The sequence below is a fragment of the Polistes dominula genome, unplaced genomic scaffold (genome assembly GCF_049000335.1).
Source record: "Polistes dominula isolate Pdom_NZ unplaced genomic scaffold, Pdom_raw_medaka contig_22, whole genome shotgun sequence".
Taxonomy (NCBI): domain Eukaryota; kingdom Metazoa; phylum Arthropoda; class Insecta; order Hymenoptera; family Vespidae; genus Polistes; species Polistes dominula.
In genome coordinates, this window is record NW_028300966.1 from 3,558,420 (window position 1) to 3,579,558 (window position 21,139).

The 21,139-nt window shown below is 28.5% G+C and overlaps 5 protein-coding genes across 11 annotated transcripts in view; 1 reads left to right on the forward strand and 4 right to left on the reverse strand.

Moving 5' to 3' along the window:
• mtd (TLD domain-containing protein mustard) overlaps positions 1–1,904 on the reverse strand; it is a 220,719-nt gene extending 218,815 nt beyond the window's left edge. For both annotated transcript variants that reach the window (XM_015315725.2, XM_089172977.1), the window contains exon 1: positions 1,070–1,904. In XM_015315725.2, the coding sequence (XP_015171211.1) occupies positions 1,070–1,089 (20 nt within the window). In that variant the 5' untranslated portion in view covers positions 1,090–1,904. The remainder of the gene's footprint in view (positions 1–1,069) is intronic.
• LOC107063638 (uncharacterized) overlaps positions 1–7,522 on the forward strand; it is a 163,537-nt gene extending 156,015 nt beyond the window's left edge. For 3 of the 4 annotated variants that reach the window (XM_089172983.1, XM_089172981.1, XM_089172982.1), the window contains 4 exons: positions 4,130–4,308; positions 4,401–4,591; positions 4,708–4,999; positions 5,623–7,522. In XM_089172983.1, coding sequence (XP_089029109.1) covers positions 4,222–4,308; positions 4,401–4,591; positions 4,708–4,999; positions 5,623–5,877 — 825 coding nt within the window. In that variant the 5' untranslated portion in view covers positions 4,130–4,221 and the 3' untranslated portion in view covers positions 5,878–7,522. Of the gene's footprint in view, positions 1–3,446; positions 3,924–4,129; positions 4,309–4,400; positions 4,592–4,707; positions 5,000–5,622 lie in introns of those variants that run through there. The other variant, XM_015315545.2, reaches the window with a different exon arrangement.
• Positions 2,241–3,327, reverse strand: mRpL11 (mitochondrial ribosomal protein L11). Its single transcript, XM_015315736.2, has 3 exons — positions 3,096–3,327; positions 2,807–2,996; positions 2,241–2,681 (listed from the first exon to the last, which is right to left on the reverse strand). The coding sequence occupies exons 1-3, from the start codon at positions 3,225–3,227 to the stop codon at positions 2,419–2,421; spliced, it is 585 nt and encodes a 194-aa protein (XP_015171222.1). The 5' UTR covers positions 3,228–3,327; the 3' UTR covers positions 2,241–2,418.
• On the reverse strand, positions 6,130–15,714 carry flfl (serine/threonine-protein phosphatase 4 regulatory subunit 3 flfl). 2 transcript variants are annotated; one of them, XM_015315805.2, is made up of 5 exons: positions 13,994–15,714; positions 12,022–13,620; positions 11,711–11,889; positions 11,107–11,503; positions 6,130–11,036 (listed from the first exon to the last, which is right to left on the reverse strand). In XM_015315805.2, the coding sequence occupies exons 1-5, from the start codon at positions 14,189–14,191 to the stop codon at positions 10,947–10,949; spliced, it is 2,463 nt and encodes an 820-aa protein (XP_015171291.1). In that variant the 5' UTR covers positions 14,192–15,714; the 3' UTR covers positions 6,130–10,946. The 2 variants fall into 2 exon arrangements, with proteins under 2 accessions (XP_015171291.1, XP_015171292.1); XM_015315806.2 differs by having other exon boundaries at positions 11,726–11,889; positions 13,994–15,703.
• Positions 15,715–16,432: 718 nt separating this feature from the next.
• sip3 (septin interacting protein 3) lies at positions 16,433–20,906 on the reverse strand. 2 transcript variants are annotated; one of them, XM_015315808.2, is made up of 9 exons: positions 20,286–20,906; positions 20,117–20,209; positions 19,867–20,019; positions 19,473–19,763; positions 19,182–19,396; positions 18,883–19,097; positions 18,460–18,811; positions 18,032–18,348; positions 16,433–17,930 (listed from the first exon to the last, which is right to left on the reverse strand). In XM_015315808.2, the coding sequence occupies exons 1-9, from the start codon at positions 20,412–20,414 to the stop codon at positions 17,890–17,892; spliced, it is 1,806 nt and encodes a 601-aa protein (XP_015171294.1). In that variant the 5' UTR covers positions 20,415–20,906; the 3' UTR covers positions 16,433–17,889. The 2 variants fall into 2 exon arrangements, with proteins under 2 accessions (XP_015171294.1, XP_015171293.1); XM_015315807.2 differs by having other exon boundaries at positions 16,433–18,348; positions 20,286–20,897.
• Between the last annotated feature and the right edge of the window lie 233 nt (positions 20,907–21,139).

Genomic DNA, 21,139 nt, shown 5'->3' on the forward strand with positions numbered 1-21,139 from the left:
AATTTAAAAAGGAACTTTGAAAGTATGCTAATATGATGGAACGCCATTGTAGATAACGTTATTTTCATTGGGTTTATATGTATGTGAATACATACACACACACACACATATATATAAGTAAAAATATATAATACATATATTCCCTATACACCTATTTGATATTCAAAAAGTTAATACAAAAAATAAATAGAAACGAATATTGAACATAATGTTTAACCCATAGCGTTGCATATTTAAATACTGAAGTAAATAAATTAATGAAAAAAAATGAAAAACTTAGCTGAACTCTTATGCAAATCGCGCTACAGTGGTAAAAAAAAAAATCTAATAAAAAAATACATTTTAACAAATAAAAAAAAATATTACATAAAAAAAAATCAGTCTGTTGGACTTTCATACCCTTTATGAAGGTTTACAAAAATAAATGAGAACGAATATCAATATGTTATTTTCATCAATAAGATTTTATATTAAACGTTGAAATAAATAAACTAATAAAACAATAAATAAATAAAAAAGTATTCAAAGAAAAATAAAATGATTCGATTGAACTTTGATACCTTTGAAGTTGGCTATAGGAAAATGGCCATAGTAAGGGTCACCGTAATTCAACTTCCGACGAATGTGCAACGTACACGTTTTATTTAAAACGACATGTACGATTGTAAAAATCACTTCCATATAAATTCAAAAAAATATAAGAATAGTATAATATACAAAGAAACGCTAGCATATCGAATTAAATCGATTGAATTTAGAATCCATTAAACGTTTCGCATAAGAATTAAATAAATACGTATTTTCAATCAAATTTCTTCCTCTCGTATCATTTATTTATCTACCTATCCATCTTTTGTTATCTCATTCCAATCTTCATCTATTTATCTATGTATATATATATCGCGAATGAATACATAAAAATAAAAAAAATATAGAGACAAAACGTTTGATTGGCTAGACAAGACTGCATGCGGGGAAGAAAAAAAAAGAAAGAGATAGATAGATAATAAATGAACGGAGTACGAAATAACGGAAATATATTAAAAGGTGTATAATAAAAAAGACTTACATTTTTCCGCGATCCGCCATGGGGCCTGGTAAGGGATGAATGACGTTTTTCCAAGTTAACGAAACACGTCGTCGTCCTTTCTGGAAGTATATTCACTCCTCGCCCCGCGAGCTTTCAGGATGTCACACCTCTATTGCAACGGGCACCGCCATGCGCGAGGCTCCAAGGTGGGAGGGGAACGGAGCGTTAACACACCGGACGATAGACAATTAATCAAGTAGGAAACAATAATCGCGAATACGTATTTAATTGCATACGCGTGTAACTACGTATTATTCGTTTGATCAAAAAACACCGGCTAAACGGAGAGACAAAAAGTCTGACAGGTAAAACCGCGTGCGAGTTACACGGTGATACGAATCCACGTTATCTGTTTTTCTCCCTTCTTCTTTTCTATCTGTTTCTATCTCTTTCTATTTTCCTTTACGCGTATCGTGCGTTCTCACTCCCTCCTACTCTTCCTCGTTCTCCAATAACCCCTTCCTAACCTTCCGCGAACTACCACACACGAGACCGCGCGAACTTACACGAGTAGAACACTCTCCTCCTTCTATATTCCTTCTCCTCTCCCTTCTACCCCGTCACCTTTCCCCCTTCTTTTTCTTCTTATTTTTCTTCTTCTTCTTCTTCTTCTTCTTCAAGCGGTAACACACGATGATCTTAACAGGAACTTATGATTTAACAACTGATTACTTTGTTCACATTGATTCAAATGAAAATAATCATAAATACCTTTCACGGACACAATATATTTAATTATTATGTACGTTGGACGCGTGTCACGTTAACGAAATATCTTATTCGACTCGAAGAAAGCTAACGCTTCGCGACTCCCGGCCCAGGCTGTCATCGATCGTCCAGCCGAGCGTCAACTCAACTGTCGCCATCTACCGTCGAAACTCCGAAACCTCACTTCACTTCGATGTACTTTCATTCGATATGCCATATCGATAATATCATTTTTATTTGACAAGTATAATGTTTCAATTAAAAGAACTTTTCTTTTTCATTTCTTTTATTAATGATATTCAATTATTATCAAATTTATTGCATTTGTTTTGATATTCTATATCGATAATATCGTTTTCATTTAAATATTATTATTTTTAGATTTAATTAAGTTATTTTTGAATGTTTCTAGGGTTTCGTTTACTATATTATTATTATAGCATAAACTTAATTTTTTATTTATTTTTTCTAGTATAACTATAATTGCTTATTATTACTCAGATAAATTTGATACTACTTGTCTCTGATAGTTTTGTTGTACAAATGATTGTTGTAATGTACAGGTAGCAATTATATACAAACGTTTATATATTTTCTCTTGCATACAGAATATACACTTTTTATCCCATTCTAAGTAATTTAGATTCTTTAATCAATCTTCTTTGGTTCCTACGTTCTTCTACCTTTAATTCTCTCTCTTTTAAAAACTCTTCGTACTCTTTTGGATCTATTTCACGTACAATCTGAATACCAACAGTTCTTGCTATTCCAACGATCATTATACAAATCTGTTGTAAGCTCATTAACGCTAATGGTGGATCTTCTGATTTGATTTTAGCAATTTCATATAAATGTTTTAAAGTTATTTTGCCTGCTATATCACCTGTAACAAATAAATCAAGAATTATAGTAGGCAAACAGATAATATAATTTAGCTTTACCTTTAATGAATCATATTCTTTCTATGAACAACTTTATCATGCGAATACCAACATTAAGATTACATACCTTTTTCCATTTGACCTACTTGTACTCCTGCTGCTTGTTTTAAAAAATATGTAACTGGAGGTTTATGTATGACTAAATTGTAACTTCTATCAGGATTAACTTTAGCTCTACACGGTAAAGGTACTCCTTCTTTAATATGCTGCGTCCTTTCATTAAAATCTTTACAAAAGTTAGGTATATTGATATTTCTCTGAAAATATAAAATATATTATATTATTATAAAGCATTGACAAATTGAAGATGTATAATTAAAAAAGAAACAAATAAAGTTAACTAAATGTAACCTAACCTGTCCAAGCATAGGACCTAACGGTGGAGCAGCTTTTGCCATTCCTGCAGGTATATCCGTACGTAATTTTGAAGAATGATCTACTTTCTCTATTATTTTTTTAACCATTTTCATTTTCCCTGCTTTAGACATTTTGAATGATATTTAATAAGAACGAATATCAAATCTAAACTCAATACGGACTTCTTTTATTGATACACCTGCAGTCTGGCTTACCTACTGAATGACTCTGTTTTACCTTAGGACGATAAAGTTCTTTAAATGGAATGAAAAATATTTAATAGTTGGTAATATGCGATTTAAAAAAATATTAGTACATTTAATATAATTAATTTCTTATTTTATTCATTTAAAAACTCACGAAATATGTGTACCATGTTAAAATTAATTATAAAAAATAATTAAATATTATACTTATAATATAAACGTATTATTAGAAAAACAATGTATATAAGTGTTTTAGAAAATTATTATCGTATTATATACATAAAAATATAATGTATATTTATAAAAAAATATACATTTAACATAGAATATAAAGAGTTTAGCGCAGGCTTGTAAAGCCAATTGTTTTGTACGACGTAACTATGACTACACTTTATGGAATAGACGAGTAGTTTAGCACAAAGTTTTTTTTTTCTCGCGGAAGAAATAAAATTAAAAATAAACGATCGTTAGAGAAGTATTAAAAATATTCTATATTATTAATAAAATAAACGATGAACGACAAAGAAGATTGTGCGTGGGTCTTTGATTCTTTAGTTGGATTTTTGCAAGGTCCAATTTGGTCTGCGCCATTATTGACCTTTATAGAAGAAAAATCATTGAGTAGGTGTTAATTTATAATTATCTAATTAAGAAAGCAAACAACGAATAAAATTAAAAAGATAATTATCTTATTCTTATTCCCTAAAAAGTATAATTTTGTTCGTAAAAAAAAATAATAATAAAAAAATACTTGATTTTCATTGTTTGTATTCAACTATATATATGTCACTGCGCAAAATTACGAAATGATGCATTTTAATTTATAGTTTTCGAAGCAGACGATGAGGATAATAACGAAGAATATCATAAAATTTATCAAGAATACAAAAATTTGGTTGACCTTTTACTCGGATGTTTTATGGAAGACATGGGAATTACGCCGGAACAATTCGAACACGCGTGCAACATTAACAAAAATACAAAAATGTCGATACACTTTCAACAAGTTAGTAAAAAATAAAAAGAAACAAACAAAAACAAAGAAAGTCAAGAAATATGTAATCACGTAATATTCTTTTTTTTATTATTACATTTCAGAGTTTATTCGAACAAATATGGGCGGCGAACGAGTATGGGATATTTAAAAGAATGATGATACAAAAGAATTTGGAATTACAATTGCAGGCATTAAACATGATCGAACAAAAATTTGGCCTAACTCCGGCTTCTCTTATGTACGAAACGGAAGGTTTGCAGGACGAAGAATTGGTCATGGAGAAATTAATTAAGTAAGTTTGAAGTTCTTGAGTTAAAGATGTTTCTTCTCACTAAAAATAAAATTAAAAATAAAAATAAAAATAAAAATAAAAAAGAAAAGAGTTAACATGATATGATGTTTGCGTAGTAATCACATTATGGAGATAAACAATGATGAAGAAGCAATACCCATGGAAACTTCTCTCGTGGAAGAACGCAACCGTCTGGCTAAAGAGTATCATAACGAAAGAACATTAATGGAGGAAGCTTTGAGAGCAACAACACGATCATCTGAAAATTCTTCTCCTGAATTAGAGCCGAATATTTCGCGAAAAAAGATCGAAGTACAAATTGAAAAATTGGACAAATTGCCTCCGTTGAAAACATTTCAGCCGCTTGATCCGATACCTTCAACAAAAATTGAACGAGTTAAAAATAATGTATATATATATATATATATATATACATATATATTAAGGATTTATCGATATTGATGATACAAAAGTGAAAAGGAAATTATTTTATGTTGAAAAATAAATCGAAAGTGTGGAATAATATTTATTTGCAAGAAGTATTGTTTTTGAAAAAATCAAATTTAAAATAAGGAGTTGTATAAAAAAAAAATATTATTTCACTTGTTCGATTTATTTTTGGTGTATAAAGTCATATTCTTCTTGTTTGTATATTATCAATATCGCACCCGGTATACGAAAGTGAGTTGAAAAGTTATGATAAAAATACTAACTTTTATTTATTATTATTATTATTATTATTATTATTATTATTATTATTATTAATTGTGATTATATTTATATTAATATAATATAATCGCTTTTATTTATTTAAAAGCAATTTTGATTGAAAATAAAAAACTTTCTATGTTAAACTCGAAACTTTTCAACTCGTCCATCTATGTACATATAAAAATTAATATTACATTAATATTTATATGTATATAAATGTATGCACATATTATATGTAAATGATATACCATAATTTGTTGTTGTAAATAAAAGTAATTTTATACTCGCTGAGATATGGAATAACTTGAAGATATTTTCAGACGAAAGAAGAGGATATAAAAAGACGACAGGACTATCTGAAAGCAAGACGAGACGAATTAGTAGCCCTAAAGAAAGAAGTACGTAGTCAGCGGCTCGAAATGAATTCAACTCGTCCGAGTTCTGCTCGAGTAGTTGCAGATGCAACGATTAAAGGTGAACAGGAATTAGACGTTGATCAGTCATTGGAACCGTCAATTCTTCAAGTACGTAAAGCTTTAGCGGCACGATTGAAGGCCGAAGTTGTGCATAAGTGAAGTGAATATTAATATTAATATTAATAATAATATATTTATCGTGACTATACGTATGTTATTTGCCGTAATCGTAATTAAATTAATAAATTAATACCCGAAAGAGGCAAACATTTTCGCCTCCTTTTTTTTTTTTTTTTAAATTAATTCAAACTTTTTCTTATTGTTTTTGTTGACCTATAAGCTTTTTCATTTAAGAAATGAAAAAATATAATATAAAACGTAGATATTACGCAAACATTTTGTTTCAATATATTCGTATTATGAAAGGTTTTATTTGTATATAAATGGCTAACTTGTTTCAAATATAATATACTTGGATTGCTCATAAATTACATAAATACTATGCATACTACTTCATTGCTCTCAGTATCTCGTTCCCTTCTAACGATATAAATAATAAAAGAGAATACGATCGTGTGTGTCTCTCTCTTTCTCTCTCTCTCTCTCTCTTTCTCTCTTTCTTTCTTTTTTTCTTGAAGAATAAAATTTATAATTATTGCCTACATGATCTTTGAATAATACGGTCGACGTTTTCTTGTTATCAGCAAGATTAATATTTACAGTGGTGTTATAAAATATGAGCAAAAAAGATGATGCGTGATTTTTTTTCTTTCTTTTTACTTTTTTTTTATACTAAAAGTGATGATAAATATATAAAAACCTATAAATTTTACGAGTGATTAGATAATAATAATATTACTAATAATAATAGTAATAGTAATAGTAATAGTAATAATAATAATAATAATAATAATAGTAGTAATTTGTTAACAAAAGACAGTGAAATATTGAATTCGCTGATTGAACCCGATTGGAAATAACAATTTTCGCGAGTAATGCTTTTCTTATCTCTTTTTGTTTTCAAGGTAGGGTCGTTAAACTCTGTCTAACAAACGTTTCATCTATAAATTTAAATTTTATTTAATTAAATATTGTTCGCATTTCTACACCAGACATATTTTGGGTTTCAGTCGTTCGTTTATTTTCACCCCTTTTTATACGTGATTAAATTAATTATTTAATAAAGACAGATTTTTGTAGCAATAAACAAGCAATAATTAATTTTAATGTGTAATCTTGTAATTATTATTATTATCATAACAATATGTACACATTAATTACACATATAACACAACGTAAATTAGATTTTTGACGTATATTGTCAATAATTAAAAATAAAAAAGAAAAAAACAAAAGAATCAAAAAATGTTACAAAAATAAGAACAGTGCTAAAATTAAATGCACATCACAGATTATGTAAAAAGCAACAATGTTGAAAATTACAATCTGATTAAACGTTAAAAATAAATTATTATAAATTCTTCTAAAAATTGATTAACATTTCTTTATTTAATGATTCATTAAATAAGATATATGTAAATTCGAATTAATCGACTTTTATAAGATACTCTCTTTTTCATTTGATAATTTAAATATATACCTGTTGTATTAGATTTGTTGTTTTTTTTTCTTTTTTAAATATAAGTTTGTCTTTTTTACAACGTTGCTTGTTATATGCTACTTATTCTGTTCGTGTAATTTTAATATTCGGCTTAGTTTAATTTAATCTCATCGCATCATTCATTCACCGACAGAATAAAATGCAAAATATGATCTTTCGTTTATAGTCCATTTTCACATATTTTATCGTCGTAAATACACATTCATTTTCTTTTATATAATCGTTCGTATTAGCTTACAGAATTCGTAAACAGAATTTTCTTATAAAAATCTTCTCTGTCTCTTTATTATATGTGTTTTATGTATGTATGTCTGTTCCGTGTAATTTTATTTTCTACTTTGCTACATGTTTTTTAGAGAGAGAAAAAAATGAAAAATAAAAATGGTATATATGTCACATTTCGCTGGTATTTTAAATGTAAAACGTACGTCATTATCTTTAATATTTAATATCAATATTATTATTATTTTTATTATTATTATTATTATTATTAATATTATTATTATTATAATTATTATTAGCACGTGGTAATTGTACAATGTGCAAAATTTCCGTTCTTTGATAAATGTCACACCAATGTGATGATTTGTGTAATATTGAATACAACAATTTTGGTAACAAACTGCCAGATAATATATACTTTTTCTTTTTTTTCTTTTTTTCTTTCTTTTTTTTTTTAGATTTCTCGACTTTAAATGAAAATTTTCAAGAGTGCTCTCCTGAAAGGTGCTGCTTTTTTTTTCTTTCTTTTTTTCTTCACATATTTACAACTTAATTCTTCTAACGAATGTCTTGCGTAACGTTTTACGATATGATTAAAATTTGGTGACTTTTTTTCATAGATCACGATCTACGAATATTTTCTTGTTTTTTTTTTTGTTCATGTATTTCTTCCTTTCTTTCTTTTTTTTTTATCTTTTTTTTTTTTTAATTTTATTATTAATTCTTTAGTTTTATTTTTATCTTCGTTCTCTTTGAAATAAATGAATTAACGTATGATGAAATAAGAAATAAAATAATATTAGAACTTAAGACGGTCTAACGATAATTTCTTCCTAAAAAAAATGTATAGGAATTTGACAACTTCCTTTATTTCCCTTTTGCTCTTCTTTTCTATTCATTGCGTATCTTTCTATAAATATATATACGTATATATATATATATACTCTCAATTAAGATTACTCTTAAAGAGTATAGTAGAATATAGAAGAAAAGAAAAATGTATATGAAACTATATTAAGTAGAAACATTATGCTATTAATGCATAATATATTTCGACTGTTCATGATGTGGAAGCATATTAAAAAAATAATGGAAAATGATAGCGACAAAGCCTTAAACACACTCTGTACAAAAATACATTGAGTATAATTTAAATAGCATATGATTGCATCTTTACTTTAGTATCACTTAGGTATTAAATTTATCCGTTTATTAATTTACTTACATTCGCCGCACCCAAATGTAGCATATTCTATGCCTCTAAGAATATTCTCTTCCTTATTTACGGAATAAATTGTGAATATATGCAAAACACACGGAAATACATTACTCAATATTCTGTTGTTATCTTAACTATCTAATTAATATATGTATTTTCAGTTACATTACTTTATTTTCTGTGGTCATTTCAGAATTAACAACATTTTATATATATACACACATTTTACTCAGCTCCAGCAAATTTGCCTACTTGAATTATTATTCACAATATACTAATCTCGATGAACGAATTAACTTCGCTATCACCTTCCTTTTGTAGTATCATAAGTTAATATATGCGCCTGTCGGTTAAAGTTTGTCAATTATATATGTGCATATGTATATGCTCTTACGACATCACAAAAATTTCAAACATTCATACTTACAATTATACAACAGTCTTGGAAATTCATTTATGTTAGACGTATTGAAAACTCTGTACATTAGCTTATAATACTCTTCGTTTGTTTGTTTTTCTTTTCTTTTTTTATTTTTCTCTTTTTTATAAAGTCAACTCAATCGGTAAGGCAATAATTTATTTTCAAATTGGTCACTGTATATAAGGCCTGCTCTAGTTTAAATGATTTTAGTTCAAAAGTAATAGATTCATCTTCGCTATAGATCTTAACTATGTTTTAAAAATTACGGATTTAAACTAGAAAAGTAGACACTCTTTTCTGGAGCTGGCGTTTTTCCTGTTATATTCTCATGATCGTACAGAATCTCAATTTTAATGACAAATTAAGATTTACGCATTGCTGTATCCGAGATTATTCTCATCATCTCACGGCTCTACTACATAACGTAATATAAGTAGATATGAATATTTTTTTTTTTTTATAAATTAGACATTCTTTCTTTCTTGTTCTTTTTTTTTGTTTTTTTTTTTATCTCAGTGCACAAAGATTATTCCAGGCTTCTCATTTTGCCCTTGTCATTAGAAAAGAAAAAAAAGATTTATTGTTTTTTTTTGTGTGTGTACAAAAGATACTATACTAGACTTCTTAATTATATATCCAAGATTTTGTTAAATATTTCAACTTCTTTTTTTTTTTATATCGAGGATTACTATACGGGCATGAAGTGCAAACTGATAAATATACACAAATCAAATATTTATTGTACAACTTCTACTACTTACATTGATAACCGAAAATGTCTTCAAATGTATCTTGAAGGAAACTGAGATTGTGAAGTAGTCGCATATTTTCTGCTTAATCCAAGTATGTGGTCGTTTTACAATCGTTACAAATATACATATATATACAAACTAAATATTATTTCCGTAGTTGGATAAAGATTCGTAGCTTCCTGACCCTAGCAAAAACAGATTTCAATCTCTCGTACCACTAATTTTAATTCGTGGATGGCAAAGACACAAACTGTTTTTGTGCGGTTTGTAGATCATGTACTTAAACATCCGAAAATGGTTCTTTACACGACTTGTAGTAAGTTCCTGTTTTTCAATGAACTCGTACATCTCAATATTATAGTCACAGTTTATAGATTTTTATTAATCTCGACTCAAGTGTATTATTTAGACACCAATGTCTAGAAAACTCACGAGGTTGAGAATATTTCATTTTATCATCTGAGAAAATGTTTCCCTACTTAGCAGATTTTCATTTAATTGGAATAATAAATCATCATTAATCCATTTTAAAATTCAGTTAAATCAATGAGTGAGCGCTACCGATATTTTCGGCAATATAAATAATACAATTATTTTTTAGTTTTACCTTCACTTTCTTGTCCTGTTAATCCTGTCGTCCAATACGTTTATCCCTTTATTTAATTATTTCTTTTTTATTATTATTATTATTTTTGTTTCTACATTATTTTCCAATCACTGTCTTCTCACACATTCATCTCTTTGTTTAATATACACAATTAAAGAAAGAAAAAAATATGTAAAAGTTCATCACGCGTTGTATATTTTAACAAAGCACTTATTCATTGCGTCTATCACTCAGATCAGCGAATAAAGTACAACCAGTACTCTTTTCTTACTGTAAATTAATAGATTGTATAACCTTTTCGATCAGCTTTTTGTGCACATAATGAGGGCCATATTTGACTATAAACTTTGGAAATCGCACATTCTTTTAATATATTCCCAGTACATCTACCACGACAACCGTTGTCGTTTTGGGGATGGACTTAATCCAGAATCCTCATCTTCTTCGTCAGAATCTTCTTCATAATCGACCAATCCCTACAAATCGTTTATTGTTAATAAATATATATTATTTCGCGTTTAATCATTTAAAACAATATTAAATTACCTTTCTAATAATAATTCCTGCCTTTTCTACAGTACCGATGGTAGAACTAGGAGTAATCTCAGGTGTAACTGGAGTTTCATTCGTTGTTGATGTACTGTTATTTACTGGAGTTTGCTGAGGAGTTATATTATTATTTGCTGTATTATTATTTAACACAGATTGTTGTTGCTGTTGTTGTTGATGATTTTTCGATTCTGCAAGGGAAGACCCGAGGGCAGAATTAGAAGATGAAGATTGTTTCTTAGCTGAAGCAGGTGGTACCAAATCTGCAGTAGCTGCAGGTACCACTGCTTCTCCCTCGTCAAAATCTTCTTCTTCTCTAAACCACATTTCTTCTTCTTCATCCAACTGTCTCTGATCTCTTCGATATCGGCTGTTTCTTAATATTGATGGAACGCTAAATGAATAAGTAAACAGGGGCATCATTAAAATTTTCGTTTTCTTTAAAAATGAAAATACTGCATAAATAAAATAAAAATAATAAAGATTTCATTCCAGCGTTGTAGAAAAATAATAATACAACAATACAAGAGTTTATACCATGTTAGGAAGCAATGAATATTTAATCCCCAAGCAAGTTCTTGTAAAATAAAATATATTGCACCTTGAATACATGTACCTGTCGACCGTTGTTCTGCTACCTTCGTGTTCCTTTATGACTTTAGTATCCTGTTGTTGATCATACTTCAATTTCAATACTTTAAACGTTTGTACATAGTCAATTGCATCTAGTTCTTTAGAAAACTTTTCTACAACGTGCATACAAAGCGATTTGATGTCTTCCTATAATATGCAAAAAATATATGTATATATACACATATATGTTTATGTATATTAAATATAAAATAATTACACAAAAAATATTGAAAGAAAAATGAAAAAAAAGTTAAATGTTATAATATAGTTACAACTTACCAACTTAATAAATTCAAACATTTCCAAGATAGCAGAATCTAATAAATTGTATCTACCGTTATTCCTTACAAATGCATCAAATACAGGTGCAAATAAATTTCCTTTTACTATATACCTATTATAAAACTCATCTTTCAAAGCTATAATTTTTCTCATAAACCTTAATGCGCACAATACTAAAAATGTATGCGTTGACTTCATTAAAACCAAAATTTTTCTAAGTAAATCCTTATTTAAAATGCAATTTTTAATGTGGTATGTATGATGTTCTACACAAAATGATAATAACTCTAATATCAGGCCTAAAAGTTGCACTGTTCTGTAATCTTCTCTTGCCGGTCTTTCGCCAATTGTATTAGCTAATAAAGGAGCTATCAGTGTTCCAATACTATTTTTATAGAAATAATTCAAGAAATCAGTCTTTTCTGATTTGTTGACTGAAGCCAACATATTTTCTGGATCAAGAAGCAGACGTAAGACACCAGCTAACTGTACTGCTCCACCCAATTCAGGATCGCTATCTCCGACTAGTTGAGCGACTATTACATTGACTAACATTTGGTCCTGATCAGTATTATTTATCTGCTGCAATGTATAGTCTCTAACAACACTAGGGGAATATTCAACGATATACGTTAATATGTCAATGCTCGCAGTTTTTGTTTGCGGATCATTTATTGCCAAAGTTATTTCCAAGGCAGGTAATATACCCAGTGCTGTTAAATTTTTATAAAATGATTCCTTGCCTTGTGGTTGAAGATTTTGAGAAAAATTGCAAAATTCTTTTAAGAAAAGTACCATATCACGTCTCTTATTGTCCGATGTGGATTCATCCGTAAACTGACGAAATAATTCGGTAAGAAATTTTTCATCGTCTTGTATGAGAGTTACTATTTCAACTTTGTTAAAAAATATAAAACTACTCAATGTACTAAGCATGTTGTCTTCGAATACACTAGGAGTAGGTAAAACAACATCTTGTATATATTGAACTCTATACGTTTGATGAATTTTAGCTAATAATTCAGCATTTGTTATTGGAATTGCTTGTTTAAATCTTGCTAATTGTCGAAGATATTCTCTATGTCTTTTTGGTTGAGGCAATGTTGGTTCGTACTCTAGACATCCAACGACATCAAAAATTGTATCGTCGCTGAACATCACTTCGAACAATGCATTCTTGTTAAGTAAGAAAATATTTTTAAATATATCATAAAGATGATGTAATCCTTCGATATTTTCTAAATCCTCGCAAGTGTGGAACAAATTTAAAAGTTTCTTGATGTACGCTTCGGATTCCAATGCCACCGCAAGTTTTTCTTTTCTCATGGGAGAAGCCAAACAATTTCCTATTAATTCATTAATGTCTTCTAATCGACTTAATTCGCATGGAGGCAATTCTATAGGTGGGGCAGCATCTGACATATCATCGAAGCGTTCATCTTCAGATTCCTCGACAATATCTTGAGTTATTTCCACAGATGGATCTTTGCCTTGAACTTGACAGATTTTTTCCCATATTTCATCACAACCAGCCTTTTCTTGAAAACTTAAGGCCAAGTCAAAATTATCACCCTCCGACCATACTATTAAGGTATCCTGAAATCATACAAGTATAAATATTTATCTCATTTTCCTTATAATAATATTACATGGAATTCAAAATAATTAATATGTTTCTTCAAATTTGATAAATTCACCAAAAAGTGCATATAAATGTAAAAATCGTGTAAAAAAAAATTAATTATAAAAAAAAACATATGGTATTGCAACTGCTTTAATAAAAATAAAAAACAAACAACATATATATACATATGTACACACACACACACACACACACACACACACACACACACACACACATCAATGAAATAATATTTATTACAATAAATTGTACGTACAAATTAAAAAAGTGTAAATGTGTTAGAAGTATAAAATGTAAGGTTATAAAATTGAATGAATAAATAATTACTTGCTGCTTCTGATATGCCGTATCTGGATGTATTTTACTTTCTAACAAGACAGTTCCATCACTTTCGGCTCTAACCAAAAGTGATATTCCTTTTAATCTATCTACATAGGAAGAAGAAACATGACCCGTTCCACGATCATCCCATTGTCTGTCGGCATTAAGCGCATAAAGCTTAACTCTTCTGCGTGTATCCGTCATGTTTTCAAAAATATCTTGCGTAGTTGCTGCTACCTTTTTTATTATTATTATTAAATGTATTATCACCAACCAGCTCGCATGCCTTAGAAGTTGAATATTAATTCTTTAGACTCTTCCTTTTCTCTCTATCTACCCTTCCAAAATTTTCAATTAAATAATAAATGCACACACAAAAATTCCTCTATCTACCAAACTTTCATTAGTTCTCTCATAATCCACTAAGATATAGCACAATGCCGTTGTTGTACTTGTTGTTGATGTTGATGTTGTTGTTGTTGTTGTTGTAATTGCAATAACAGTAGTAGCAGCAGCAGAGTCAGAAGTCTTAACTTATTAAAAAAAGTTTTTCTGAATAACCACTCATTCATCTAAATTCAATGATTTCCTTAGTCAGTCTCGAAGAAACTACAATATTAGAAGGAGTGAGTATAAAATACTCATATATCACCATGAGTGTATCTATGTATATGCACTTGAATTGGTATTAATAATAAATAACAATTGTTTAGGTATATCCAAAATGACGAATTAATCCTCTTGGTGTCTCTCTGCACAAATAATAGATGAAGAATAGCTATTTCATTGATAGATTTAAACGAAGACGACGACGATGATAACGACGATATTAATAAACGTCAAATCTGTCGATATTATTAGAGAAATGAAATTCGACGTATGGAAGTACCTTTTATTTCGACGTATATGCTCGAAACAATGAGATTGTTTACCGTTGTTGGATGTTTATAAGCTCGTCAGTTGCATAAGCTTGATACCTGCGCCAACAGTAAAGCTTTTGGGACGCGCGGGAAAAGTTAGCGTAGTACACGCTCTTCCGTGCACGTGTCACAGTCACGTAAACCTACAAAGTGTCAAGCCTATTTCGAATAGTTCATTGAAATAAGCTCGTAGTCGTGAAAGGTCGGAAGGTAACGTTCTGCTAAAAAAGCCGAAGCCCTGTGTGCGCTCTTGCCGCCTGTGTATGATTCCCGCGGCGAGGAAAACCGATGTAGAACAACACCCTCCTCACTTACAACCTAAATATTACCAATCACACGATTATCTAACACGAATACTTTCAACGCTGTAACTACGGATCATCGCCGTGCTTTCGTATTATTACTCCGAAATCACTCTAAAATTGACATAGACATCTAACAGCCACAACACTACGTTCCGCCATGTTAGATCACAACAACGCGCCACGGGGTTCACTCCACGTATTCCAAAGACTTTCGCGCCAAATACAATTCTATTTGACATGTTATCTCTATTTATTTCGAATTACAATTTTGTAAAATTCACTTAAATGATAAATTTATAGATATTTATTTTGATCATTGTTTAGATATCGTTTCGAAGAAATTATTTATTTTGAAATACTCATTGTTTAGTTTAATTTAAGAGATATATACATGAATTTCTAAATCTTCTAGATATACCATTTCATTTCATCGAATAATCAGTAGAAAGATTTGAAACTGCTATTCTCTGTCGAAATTTCAATTTATTTTTATCAAAATATGTCATTCATTTCGTATATTCGTTTAATATGTATTATTCGCTTTATGTAATCATCAGATATGATGTTTAAGATATGTTTTTAAACAATACATTATAAACACATTATTTTTGTTAAGTGATAAATATTGATGACGTTTCCATGTATACATTAATCATTCAATAACTGTAATTTTCTTAAAAAGAAGAAATTCTAATATATTTAACTGATTTACATACAAATATGACAATATTTTTATACTTATACAAAATTACAATTAGCATGTAACAATATATTATTTATATTATATAAAAATATGCATATATATATATATATATATATATATATATATATATATATTTCTATGAAGGAAATTAAATTCGTAAATAATTTTTTTTTACGTTTGAATAAATCAATAATGTAGATATGTTAAATTGATTAATTTACTTATTTCATGTATTATTTTTACTATAAATTACGTTTTCCATGATAATTATGCTACTTCATAGATGTAATAGTCTGGCATCTTATTTACATGTAAATTCATTAAGTATTATTTATTACCAAATAAAAAAATTAATATTCTTGTAGTTTGTTAAAAAACAATTCTGCTCTGTTTCAAGATCATTTTTGATGTTCGTATATACAAATAAATGTTTAATATTTAAGCACATAAAAAATAGGTTATAATCGTTATCGTAGCATATTTCTGGATCAATAAAGTTCAATGTACACCCATCAGCTATAGGATTTTTGTTATTTAATCTTCTTTTTTATATTTTCATTAATATAATCATGAAAATCATATGGTAGTATGCAATAGTATATGAAATATATTTTTGAAATAAAAATATATTTTTATATTATCACCTTAATATCCAAATGATGTTCACATTAATTACAAATACATGTATACACACATATCTCATACAAAGGTAATAACAATTTCGATTAAAATCGTTATCTCCATTTTATATATATATATATACAATATTTAATTTATGGTAAATAAATATATATTTATACAGAGTATCCTATAATTGGTGGTATAAGCAAGCAGATTATGATTCTACATGAAAAATTAAATAATCAAGAACAAAATGTTTATACGAGGTTTTGCTTTTTTAAAAAATAAGTTTAACTGAAACGTGTGTACTTGACTTAGTTTTAGCTCGACGAGCATTATCTCGTTGCCAACTCAGTCGAGTGCATGTATACTCGAAAAATTTTCAAACTTATTTTTCTCAAAAAAGAATATATATATATATATAATCTTATATAAACAAATTTTATTCTACATTTTCGTCTAAATTTTTCATATTGAATTACCTTCTGCTCGCTTTTATCATCAATTAAAGGACACCTTGTACATATATATATATATTATAAAGATAAATCCATAACACAATTAGTTTTATATTTTGATATATTGATTATTACTTATTGTTAACCTATAGTTGCTAAAGTAACGTACAGTAATACTTTTAATGTATTCATGACAATTAGTAGAACAAAAAATTCTAAAAAAATATCATAATCCGTTATACAATAAATTTAATTATAATGTCACATTGTACAAATATTAGATCATTTATGTGTTAGATTTAATAAAGAAATAATGTGCTAAACGTCGTTTAGGCAGACACATTGATATTTATAGTAATATTAATTTTTTTACATATATTTACATGTATCGATTAGAAATTGTTAAAATAGTTGAATTAATAGGACAACGTATATCTCCAAATAATGCATTAAGTTTACGATATGAATTTACATTGGATAGAATGGTAATAAAAAAAATTAATTATTGTTAATAGTTTGATCAGTATTTGTCCAATTTCATTACAAACGTATGTTAAATAAAATTAAGTAAATTATTAGAATTCTGTTGCAGTGATCACTTCTGTACATTTTTATTATATTAGTATATGTATGGTGTAAATATGTAATCCTAACAATGTAACATAGAAAATATATATAAAAAAAAGTTTATTCCAAAAGAAAATTAGATGATCACTGCATATAATATATTTATATATGTATGTATATATATATATATATATTTATATTAATATTCAAGAACATGTTAACTGAATTTAATTTATACATCATCGTTTCTTCAAAAGGAATCGCAAAATTATAAAATCTTTTCTAAAATTATTTACCCACTGTTAATAATTTATTTCTTAGTTGCAGTCTATATTCGTTCAACAGATTTCCTTTGATCGCTGATCATATCTGTAATTGAGAACGGACATTAATGAAAAAAACTAATTTATTAAATAACTTAAAAACTACTCATTCTGTTGAGGTCGGAGCTAAAAATTTCTGTAGCCTACGTCTCCTTAACATTTCTTGATCGCTCGTTGGTTCTGTTTCATTTTTTGATGATGATTCTGAAGCTATTTCATTATTACTTGTGCATGATGGACTAACAACATTACTTTCGTTAACTTTATTTGAAACAGAAGCAGAATCTGTATCTTTTGCAGCACGATAACTTTCGCCTTCGCTTGTACTAGCCAGGCATGTATCTTTTTCTTGCTTTTTAGCCGTATCTTTTGGTACATCTTTATTTTCTTCTGGTGCTGATGTTGTTGCTGTAGTTTGAGCTGAAGCTGAAGGAGCTGAAGTTGGAACTGTAGGCTTAGGTATGCTGTAATAAATAAAATTATCAATAATAATGATAAAGAATGAATTATTCGTATCTAATTGGTAAATGATAATAGACACAATTTATTAATATATTTATTATATTTTTACTGACTTAGCAGTAGCAGCTGCTGCTTGATATTGATTCATCATAGCATTAGCAGCATCTAATAACAGCTGTACTCTCTGTAATGTTTGTATTCTTGCTTCTACCGCTTGTCGTAAATTACCCTCCATTGCTCTGAGTTCATCTTCTGTAAGTTCCGTTAAATTAGGTGGAGGTGTAGGAATAGGTGGTAATGGTACCATAGGAGGAAATGGAGGAGCAAAAATTGGTACACTTCCTGTTGGTAAATTTGGGAATGGTGCCAAAGGAACAGTTCCAGCATTATTTTGACCTTGTGGTTGTGGCATCACACCTGGAGCTTGTAATCCAGCCCAAAAACCTGGTAATTGGAAGCCCTGACCTGTATATAAGTAACATTCTAAATATTATTACAATTTTATTTATATTTTAAAAATAAATGTAGTATAATACCTTGTGGATTTAAGACTGGCGCTGGTGGAGGTTGGGGTGCTTGTTGATTTTGCTGTGGATTCTGTTGTCTTGTACCTGTATTATTTGTGGTTGGTCTCAAAATATTTAAACGACACGTCGGACAAGTTTGTTGACGTTGAAACCAAGAACGAAGGCACGCAGTATGAAAAATATGATTACATGGCAACTTTTTACTTGCCGATACCATTTCTTCTCTGCCAATGACATTATATATATATTTACTTATAACGAAATAAATTATTAAAGAATATAAAAATGACAACGCAATATTAACTTACCGACATATTATGCATACATTATCAGCAGCTGCTAACTCTTCTGGCGTTGCATCCGGATAAAGTGTATTCATGTTTCTAATAGCTCTGCGAGACATTACAATATCATGGAATGCCTTTTTGAAATCTCGCATTGTATAGTACATAGGACGAAGTGCGAATAAGGGTAGAGTAAACAGTTTAATCATTAAACTTACAAAAGCAACATATAGGGCGACCTAAAAATAATCAAATCATACAAAATTATTATACATAACAAAAAATGTAAATACGAGAGTCTAAATTTGATTATACCTTTAATAAACCGATAACCAAATCTGTATATAAAAGAAATACTGGCTTATTATCCCATGGATTTTCACTTTGTAAATCTATTGTGTGTAATACATATTTCACCGTAATATTTATTACAACAGTCAACAAAATTGCGTATTCGAATCCAAAGACAAGTTGTACAGAAGGACCTTTAGTTGCAGTAGTATTATATGCATAATGAATCATAGTTAAATTAATAATAAATAGAAGTCCTAATAATGTAACGACTCTAAGATGAAACAGCCATGTTATCACTGGACTTCTTTCCATCTATAAATAACAAAGAAAGATAAATCCTTGATTGTATGCTAACAATAAGATAAATAATTAGTATTACGAAATATTAAAGATAGTAATAAAATAAAACACTTACATAATCGACACGATCTTCGGCTAACCAGTGAAATGATTTAAGGAACAATAAAAGTGTAAATAATGCTATAAATTTAGGACTGAAATCGTCTCTAAACACTGTAAAAGCTAAACAAGTCTCTGTTACTGCATACCATACTTTTTCAACCAAATGCTAGAAACATGGTTAACTGGTTAATACTATATTTTATAAAAATGATAATATACACATAAGAAAATACAAAATAATATAAATTGTATCTCATATTTACCTCGAGTTCAGCAGCACGCAAAGTACCAAAAAATAACTTTCTAAGGAATGCATTTATCATGAAAACAAGTATTAAAGTTTGAGCATAGATTACCTAAAGAAAAATCACAACAAATTAAGAACATACAAATATTATTAAAAATTAATGAACTATTGACAATAATACTTACGGTCATGCTCGGATTTGATTTGGTTATGTGGACTACCGTCGGATAAAATTGTTTTCTTTGATAATAGGCATTGCCAATTACGGCGCACGTTAATGCTGCACTTATTAACATTATCCCTGCTTCTCTCATTTTTATAACCGTAATATATTTTCAGCCTTAGGGCTACGTTTTTATAAGGGAGGAAAAAAAAATATATGTATATATATATATACGTAAAACAGATACAATGACACTTAGCACTAAAAATTTACGTTTCAATCAGTTTCGACAGCTGTCTTCTACCCTATCAAGGGCGCTGCTATCAAAACGGTCTTACTGTCAACTATTTTATATCACGTTTACTTACAATCAACTTTTATCGAGGACTTTTATTTATTTATTAAAATACTTCCATTTAGCGATTAATATTAAATATTTGTTCAAATATTGCAAAGAAATTATTTAAATGCAATTATATGTCACAAATATTATATATAGAACACAATTAATATCGAAAAGTAACAATTCATTTTTAAACGTTTTCTTACTGATAATACATTAAATGTTTAGACAAACGGCGCGATGTGATTGGTCGTTTGCATGATACGTTCCATACGTTAATATAACACGTGGATCTTTCTCATTTAGTTCATACATTTTAAATAATGTTTATGTTATGTATATACATCAAGTTTGTAATTTATAATTATAAACAAACACACAAATATATATATATATATATATATATATGCACACATATTTTTAGATTATTTTTCTATATTATATCAATTTATTAATATATGTCAGAAATATCTTGATATACAAAATAGTAAACAAAAATAGGGATATAAAAGTACAATATTATACAAAATAAT